Source organism: Primulina tabacum, chromosome 1, assembly GCF_025594145.1.
Source record: "Primulina tabacum isolate GXHZ01 chromosome 1, ASM2559414v2, whole genome shotgun sequence".
NCBI lineage: Eukaryota > Viridiplantae > Streptophyta > Magnoliopsida > Lamiales > Gesneriaceae > Primulina > Primulina tabacum.
Window position 1 is genome coordinate 2,099,597 of NC_134550.1, and position 8,747 is coordinate 2,108,343.

An 8,747-nucleotide genomic window follows, 5' to 3' on the forward strand; every position below is an offset into this window, starting at 1 on the left:
TTCGATTCTATGATGTTTAACATATCAATAACATCATATATGAATCATATCAAATTACTACAACATCATATTTTCAGAACATATCAAAACGTGACAAAACTTACGTCCAGTTGTAGCCTGCGTCTATAGGAACACTATATCGAAGTCGGATTCAAAATCTAACGGACGGATCGAAATATAAAGGCGTAAGGATTTTCTAAAAGTTTGCTCGTTCTTCTTCCTTTCTTTCTTTTGCAGGAATCTGAAGGATTTGTATATATATATATATCCAATTGCATGTAATGATACGTGGCATCATTTTTCACAACCTTCAGGCGGCGCTCGGGCGGTCGAGAATTACCGCTCGGGCGCTTGCTCAGCGCTCGGGCGGTTAAAACTTACCGCCCGGGCGCGGGAGGTTCTGTCCTCCACAATCATCGTTGGCGCTCGGGCGGTCAAAAACTACCGCCCGGGCGCCACATCTTCTGTCCGCAGCATATTTTGTTGAACATTGGCGCTCGGGCGGTCACTTTCTACCACTCGGGCGCCAATAGTTCTGTCCAAAACTTGTACAATTCATATGCTTTGCCCAATCTGGTTTTCGAAATGGTCCGGCTATAATCACATTAGTTCATAATCAATAATCTCAGATTAATAGAATCAAAATCTCAGGCATTACATTAATTTTGTCATTACAATCTGATATGTAAATTTAATCACTTTTATTAAAAAAATACCAAACATTAAATATAATATTTTACATCTTATTTATCCTTAACTTATACTTATATTATATATCGCATGTTTATAGTATCATGTGTATCAAATTACGCCTAGGCGATTGTGTAATGTGTCATGCTAATATAAAATTTCGGGAGAGATGAAATTAAAATTTATACAAGCTATATTACATAACAAGGGTAAATGAGTAAATTGTGTACAAAGTTGCTCTGGCATTACGAGAATTGCTCTGGCATTATCAGAAGCCATTCTTTTTCCTCTCATCATGAACTCTATTATTACAGAGTCGATCAAAATTCCTCCGACAAAAACATTATCTTTCTCCCATTGAAAACTAAATTTTCTTGATTCCCAACTATTTTTCAGCAACCCTTTTCGCTTCTTCTCAACATCGACTCTAAGAATTCAACGAGAATGGCGAAAGAAACATGAGCGGAAGTGAAGTACTGTTCATAGATTTACGCGGCTCATATTCTGAGTTCCGACGCAGAAAAGGTAATTCTATTGAAAGTATAGCTAATTTTGCCTCTATCTGCTTCATCATTCTGTGGTCCCATATGTTTATTTGATCTGTGTGCGCTTTTCTCTCTGTGTTTTGTGGAGCATTAAAAACAGGAACTTTTTGGGAAATGTGATGGTGAGCTATTTTGAAAATGAAAGGGTGGATTTAATGTGTGGTATTAGGAGGATGGGTAGTGGATTTTAAAGCTTTAAGTTGTGTTCTCTGATGGAAAATGTCAATATCTTGGAAGCTTTTTATGTTTACTCTTACACTCCAATCATGAGCCTTTCTGTGGTCCATGCCCGTTAAAATTAAGGTGTGTATCCAAGACTTCATTTATAGAGCGAGTAATGTATTTTTTAGGTCCTGGAAGAGTTTTAGACTCGGGAAAATTATGATTTTGTAGACAATCATTACTATCTCTAGCCATAGGATCAAGAAGTTGCAGGACTTTGAAACAATTCGAAACTGTGTAAGTTCTATTTGGTCTGTTCAGAACTTTGTTAGGCGTTAAGGTTTGTGATATAGCTTCGAGTTACTAGTTTTTCGAGCATTTGAATGTAAGTCTTACCCTGTTATTACTTCAAGACTGATTCTATAAGGACTTCAAGATTTCTCGACAATTGGATTTTTGGAGCAATGAGGAAGTACTCAGGGTCGTTTAGGCACTCCGGTGCCTATACGAGCCCAGGAACACCTGAATATGGTGGTACCATAGACGAAGTTCCGAAAGGATGGAATTCCGAGCGAGTGCCACTGGCAACAAGTAGTGGTGGTCGAAGGCATATTAGTGCTGCTGCTTTGATACCCTTTAACAGTGGGAGGGCTCTGCCTTCGAAATGGGACGATGCTGAGAGATGGATTAGGAGCCCTGTTTCAGGTCATAGTCCTTTCAACACTTTTGCAGCTCAATCTCAGAGGCACCCAAAGTCGAAGAGTGGCCCTTTGGGATCTCCCGGACTTGTGTACCTATCCAACTATTCACCCACCATGGATGGTGGCAGTGTCCAGAATTTCATGGGAAATTCACAGCTTACTACTGGGGTACTGGTACCTGAAGGTTTATCGTTTCAGTATGATGCTAGGATCATTTCAAAATCAGATTCTCTGTACCATGGAAATAATATAAATCGGAGTACTGGTGTGCCTGGGACGTCAGATGTTCTCAGTGAAACTATGTTTCCTACTTCTCAAGGTACATATGATGTTCTCTCGCATGATAAATCTACGATAAAACTAGTCGCATGAAAAGTCATGTTTTCAATTGACGAATTGAACATCTAGGAGACACACTTGACAGAACAAAGGAGGAGGAAGGCCTAGTTTCCCTGGATGTTTCACGAAGGGATATGGCGACTCAAATGAGTCCGGAAGGAAGCACTCATTCATCTACCAAAGGGAGACTATCATTCTCCATTTTTCCTTCATCTGGATCAGTCCCAAACGACAATGTTTCTGCAAAAGATGAAGTTAGAGATGTCCAGGTAGACAAAGGCACAAGTACAGGCAGGGACGCCAAGAAACAAGGACTAAGGAAGATGAAAGATTCAAGAAATACTGAAGACTTACCCTCACCTTGGAGTAGTGCTGAAGCAAGAAAACACGTCAGGTGTGTCAATATGGGAGCCCGATTACCCAATATTTGCGAATTAAGGATCACAAATTAGAGAATTTGTAAAATTCCAAAAGGATGCAAGATAACAAGGTTTCTTCTTGGATTTCGCAGGTTGCAAAGAGAAGAGGCCAAGATCAGTGCTTGGGAGAATTTGCAGCAGGCTAAATCTGAAGCAGCAGTTCAAAAACTCGAGGTTCGTGTTGTAGCATCACACCAATTTAGCGGTGTTAAATGACCTGATGTATCATATTCTATTTCTTTTCTTCTTCTTCTTTTTGGAAAAAAAATACAAATTCAGTCTTGTGTAGGATGTTAGTTGAATCGTATCGACCCTTGCTAACAATTCTGTTTCCTTAGATGAAGCTAGAAAAGATGCGATCAGCCTCGATGGACAAAATCTTGAAGGAACTCGAAATCTCGCAGGCAAGAGCTCTAACCATGAGAAACTCACTGGTGGAAAATCAAACTTCTCAAACTTCAATATTTGTGAAAATGCGCTCTTTCAGCCATCGCTTTCTTTGCCATAGGAATTAGTAGTTTATGGAATAATGTTTCTTTCCTGGTTCGCTATCAAATTTAAAACTTCCTCGTGCTTTCTTGACCTCGAATATTGTTTGTCAATATGGTTGATTTATTTCTGGCGCCAGTTGAGTTTTTACTGCACTGGCAAACGAGAAGTACCGCAGTATTCCGGTTTCTAATTATTCAGGTTCCATTTTAACAGCATCAATCATGATTTGAATCAATTTGAACTAAATTATATCCCTTAAAATGAGGAAAAAAATGATTTAATAAGCAAAACAGCTAAACTAATTATGCAACAATTATTTTATAAGATATTATTAAAAACATAAAGGAATAAATTTAATTAAATGAACTCGCACAGTTCCGGTTGATTATTTTGAGAAATCGAAACCTGAGGTTGGGTTCCAAAATCAAAAAGTTATATTCCTAATTAGTTTTTAAAAAATAATTTATTGTTCTGATTCCACGCATTTCAGGATGATTATTTTTAGGAACCAAAACCAAACATCAAAAGCTATTTTGGTTTCAGATTTTGAAACTGTGGTTGGGTGTAGTCCCATGGGGCTGGCTGTTGGCACTTACGTCCTGAACTTGGTTTGTGCTATCTACCCCTAATGTAAACCGTGTAACACAGTAGGAAACATCGTTCAATAACATCCAATTTAACAAGTTAAATTGTAAAGAACAACGAATCAATAACTCACATGTTTACATAACCGACTAATGGATGAATAAGATAAATAAGATAAAACATTTGGCTTCATGATCATCCACGAATCCCAAAAGCAATGGTTCACATTTCATAAACAAGACCAGATGTAGATGCAGCCGTCTTTCGGCAACTAATAAGGCCTGTACCTGTAATCTGGGCGTGATGGTCTACCACCACCCATACTGCCACCCGCTCCATAACCCCACTATCAAACAAACATACACAACATAGAAAGGATCGAGTGTTAGCACAATGGTGAGAATATTATAACGAAAATTCGATTCCAGGACCAACTGTACTCACATCGTCGAAATCCAGGCTGCCATACATTCTGCCATAACTGCTACGCATATGTCCACCATACCCTGGTCCACCATAGCCATATGGCTCGGGAGGATTACTCACCATGAAATTACTACTGGGGCTAGGATCATCAATTGGTGTAGCAGAATCAATTGCAACCTGCAATGCATCGGATTAAAACCTCTATATTACTAATACTCGTACTATTTCTCATTTACAATTACCATGCATGTTGAAGACCAAACAAATACAAGGAATGTTACATCAAAGATCTGTAAATAGAAATGGGCATTTCACCACCAAAGAGATAAGATCCACAAATGCAAGAATTATATACATACATACATACATATATATATATATATATATATATATAGTGAAACTCTACAAAAAATAATGCATCAAAATGAATTTTTGCTGGGGTATTTAATTTGTGAAGATCTTCTGAGGCTGCCATTGGCAGGAAAGCTCTGGTAACTGATGGAAGTGAAAAACACATTCTGACGTCTGTCAGATAACAAAGTGATCACTTTTCTGTTTGTCTTGCCGATAAATCAGTCCTAAGTTTTAGGTACTTTCTCACAAGTGACGGGTGAAACTGAACCCGCTAGACCGGTACATCAAGCATTGCCCGAGGTGTTCGAGATTTTACATTGCAGAAAACTTAAGGAAAATTACGAATCACGATGTTTTGAAACCTAAATCTTTAAAATCGGGAGCATAAAACATCTGTAAAAATCATAACTTCCTGGACAGAGTAACACCTGGTGCCCACATATTTCATGAGATCTTCTAGCTACGCGGTCTGCAACACCATCATCAGCAAAAGTGACAAAACCAAATCCTCGATGACCAGTCCTCTTGGGGTCCTATGCAAAGTACGACAATTCACATAATGAAGCGACAATTCACACAATTATTTAAACAAGTACAGATAAAATATGAACTATCGCATCTATTTCTTACCTTTGGAACATAAACATCTAAAATACGACCAAATCTGCCAAAATACTGACGAAGATCTTCTGCACTTGCCTCCTGAGGAAGCCTGCCAACAAAAACCTTTTTGCCCATCCCACGAGGTGGCTCCCCTCCTTAATCAACAATTATACAACTGAGTGCAACACATCGTTTAAAAGATGACCAAGATTGCTTTCAGGAAGTAACTTACTTCCATAAAAAGGACCAGGATGATGATCATACAAGGTTGGAGCACCAAGCGCAGCATATCTAGTAGCAGCACTAATGTAAGCATTATAAGCTCCATATCCTCCTCCTCTTCCTCCGCCTCTTCCACCCCCACCCCCACCCCCACCCTGAGGCATTCTGCTAACAGGTCTAACATCATCCTCCTACAGTATATTATCATTATTATCAAGTGAACAAGGAGACTCTAACTATACAATGAATTTACAAATTTAACTAGAATTTTAAAAATAAAATTGTAGCTACCTTTGGAGTTGCCCTGTCCACAACTACAGTTGATCCTCCCAATTCGTGTGTGTCAGCCATCAGATCATCCACTGCATCTGTGATTATAAAAGACAGGATGGAAGGTTGGTTCTGCAGTAAAACAATAAAAAGGCAAAAAATGGCCTTGCCTGCACACCAAATGCATACTAAAAAAAGAGTCATGAACACTGCAGCAAGTAGTCACATTGAAAAGCTTAACCTTTCCGGTGTTCTAATTTCTAAAATTGGCCACAAGGATTCGAAAGAATTCCCAAAATCATGAAAATCGCCTCAGCTTAAATTTTCTTTGCAATTCGAAAGGAATATGATTATGATAGTGAATTCGTACAGTTAAGAACCACATGGACAAGCCAAATTACAATCCAGCAAGAGATGCATGGGAAGGAACACCACTAAAAGCCAATAACTTAAGAAAATAGCTAATTACAGCAAGATGAAAGGATGTGGGCATTTGACGTTTCTTGAAAAGACACAAGAAGGATATACTGGTACCATATTGCATGCATTTGAATAATTGGACATGTGCAAATAGAACCTACACCTAATAAACTTCTCACAAAGGTTTCAAAAGGTACCCATAAAAACCATACAGAAAAAAGTAAATAAGATTATAAGAACAACATTAACAATAGAATTACCAGCAATTGAAAAGGTGATGAATCCAATTCCACGATGACCTTTGGTATTTGGATCCTGAGAACAAAAATTGGATGATACGATGCTATGTTTTTCAAACTGCCATTCATAGGAAATGAGACAGAAGTATTAACCTTTGGCATGTATAAATCTGTTATGTCACCGTACTTTTCGAAATGGCTGCAAAATCATATAACATAAATCACATTTAGTCTCGTCAAGTGTAAATCCACACCCAATCCCCACTGAAAATCAACAAATTAGACAAAACAAGGAAATGGTATACGAGGTCCAAGGAACCTTCTAAATGCAGCTTCAGTCACAGATGGTAGTATCCTCGCCACAAAAATCCTGGTCACTTTCTTTGATGGTGCTCTCATCTCCTCCTGCGAACAGCACATAGAAGATTCAAATAGAACATCAGGGTTATTACCAGCCACCAACAAAAAAAAATGGATTATGGACAGGTTCAGGACTTTGAAATGGATATTGTGGAACAGCTGAATGATTTAAGAAGGTAACCTTAGGTGTGGCTATTTTGACTTCCAGAACCCTATTGCCAAGGAAGTGCTCGCTAGTTAATGCAGCCTGTAGCATGCGCACACAGAAAATATGTTGTCACAATACTGCTTGAAATTCTGCTCTCATGCACACATAGAAACCACAATGGACAGTTGAATGAACATTGGAATTCAAACCATGCGGAATAACATAAAAGGGTTACAATCATGTGTCAAAGCAGTGCATTGCATACATTGGCATCCTCAATAGCAGCAAATGTTACATATCCAAAGCCGCGCGAACGGCCTGTGGACCGCTCCTGAAATCATTACATCAAAAAAGATAAGGGATGTCTTTAATTATTGAACCCAACAATATCATAACTGTAAGAACTGAGAAAGTATAATTACGTTCTCAATGCCGCACATACGAAAAATATGAAGACACATCATAAAAAAATTGATCACCGTCCAAAAATCAAATAAAACAGTTCCAGGTATACAAAATTAATGAGAAATCAACAGAAAAAAACAGAAATTTCCCACGATAAAGCGTTCGTGGGGGAGACAATTTATCAATTCCCTCCTACTCGAAGTCCAAAAACGAAACAATCTTATGAAAATATAAAAAACATTAAGCCTGTAAACTCGAGAACAATACTCAAGAGGTGTCAGACACCAAAACCAGATCTTTATAACCAAAACAGCCAAGAACTAACCTTCATCACGATACAATCTTCTAAATCCCCAAACTTGCTCATGTATTCTCTCAACCCTTCAGTATCCACATCCCAGGGAACTCCCAAAACCTAAAGAGGAAAACCAAAGCACATTCACAAAATCACAAATTCGATATGATAGGACATCGCTTTATTGGTCCCATTGACGAAAATCTGTAAACTTACGACAAGCTTCCGATCAGACATGACGATTGACGAAATAGATGTGGCCGCTCTCGAATTCCTCCCCTCTCTCTCTCAATAACCCTCAATCGCTCAAGCACTCTTCCTGCACACAACAATAATAGGCACACCTCTTTCTCACAACACACAATCAGCACAAGATACCAAATCAAACTCACCATATTTTTCCGATCCTTGATATTGAAGACAGATAAAATGCCTAAAGAAAAAACAGAATTCATAAAGGAATGACTCTGAATAGCTTCCGGGCTCTCATCACTAACCTTTCGATTCGATTGGGAATCAAAACCCTAAAGTCGCTCGCTCGCGCTCCCCCTCTCAATCGCTCGCCGCGCAGCCTTCCGCGGTTATAAGCTCAACTGACTTTTGTTTTTCACGTTACATATGGCCAAAAGGAAAAATAGCGATTTATCCCGTATACTAACACGCTTTTCCTTTTTCTTTTTTTCTTTTTTTTTCTTTTGTCAAGGAAATAGAAACAATGAAACTTAGAATTTCAGAGTAAGGTCAAGACCCATTTGACCGTACTGTCAATGGTCAACAATTGACTTTGACAAAAACATTAAATTTTATTTAAGAAAGATGTCAATTTTGGTTAATATTAAATTAAAATAATATAACGATTAAGATATATAATTTTTGGATGAATTAATTAATGGAAGCTAACATGTCGTCAAAATGACGTCTTTTTTTCTTCTTTTATACCATGGGATAGTTACGCTTAGTTAAACAATATTTGAATTTGTGCTGCATTCCATCTTCGCATCATATGCGTTGGATTGCCTCGGCGTGCTCCACCTCAATTCCATACCAGTACCATTGTCGGCTGCCGCCTATG

At 38.4% G+C, this 8,747-nt stretch overlaps 2 protein-coding genes across 7 annotated transcripts; one reads left to right on the plus strand and one right to left on the minus strand.

Moving 5' to 3' along the window:
* Positions 1-936: 936 nt before the first annotated feature.
* Positions 937-3,558, plus strand: LOC142555633 (uncharacterized). 3 transcript variants are annotated; one of them, XM_075666813.1, is made up of 5 exons: positions 937-1,215; positions 1,811-2,417; positions 2,507-2,831; positions 2,949-3,030; positions 3,195-3,558. In XM_075666813.1, the coding sequence occupies exons 2-5, from the start codon at positions 1,862-1,864 to the stop codon at positions 3,369-3,371; spliced, it is 1,140 nt and encodes a 379-aa protein (XP_075522928.1). In that variant the 5' UTR covers positions 937-1,215; positions 1,811-1,861; the 3' UTR covers positions 3,372-3,558. The 3 variants fall into 3 exon arrangements, with proteins under 3 accessions (XP_075522928.1, XP_075522854.1, XP_075522768.1); XM_075666739.1 differs by lacking the exon at positions 937-1,215 and adding an exon at positions 1,222-1,694; XM_075666653.1 differs by lacking the exon at positions 937-1,215 and adding an exon at positions 1,222-1,538.
* Positions 3,559-3,995: 437 nt separating this feature from the next.
* On the minus strand, positions 3,996-8,318 carry LOC142555798 (uncharacterized). Of its 4 annotated transcripts, none has more exons than XM_075667008.1 (14): positions 8,173-8,318; positions 7,892-7,994; positions 7,706-7,795; positions 7,241-7,306; positions 7,009-7,074; positions 6,787-6,872; positions 6,621-6,666; positions 6,489-6,543; positions 5,830-5,906; positions 5,549-5,729; positions 5,344-5,471; positions 5,142-5,246; positions 4,378-4,536; positions 3,996-4,279 (listed from the first exon to the last, which is right to left on the minus strand). In XM_075667008.1, the coding sequence occupies exons 2-14, from the start codon at positions 7,910-7,912 to the stop codon at positions 4,205-4,207; spliced, it is 1,155 nt and encodes a 384-aa protein (XP_075523123.1). In that variant the 5' UTR covers positions 7,913-7,994; positions 8,173-8,318; the 3' UTR covers positions 3,996-4,204. The 4 variants fall into 4 exon arrangements, with proteins under 4 accessions (XP_075523123.1, XP_075523274.1, XP_075523199.1 ...); XM_075667159.1 differs by having other exon boundaries at positions 8,068-8,284; XM_075667084.1 differs by having other exon boundaries at positions 7,892-8,021; positions 8,173-8,278.
* Between the last annotated feature and the right edge of the window lie 429 nt (positions 8,319-8,747).

Bases quoted from the DNA above. Each gene is read 5' to 3' on its own strand.
- LOC142555633 (XM_075666653.1), top strand. The intron at 2,418-2,506 runs GTACATATGATG...TTGAACATCTAG, and splicing joins TATGTTTCCTACTTCTCAAG to GAGACACACTTGACAGAACA. The intron at 2,832-2,948 runs GTGTGTCAATAT...TGGATTTCGCAG, and splicing joins GAAGCAAGAAAACACGTCAG to GTTGCAAAGAGAAGAGGCCA.
- LOC142555798 (XM_075667008.1), bottom strand. From the start codon at position 7,912: ATGTCTGATCGGAAGCTTGTC. The intron at 6,667-6,786 runs GTTCCTTGGACC...ATGATTTTGCAG, and splicing joins ACTGAAGCTGCATTTAGAAG to CCATTTCGAAAAGTACGGTG. The intron at 6,544-6,620 runs GTTAATACTTCT...TTTTGTTCTCAG, and splicing joins CAGATTTATACATGCCAAAG to GATCCAAATACCAAAGGTCA.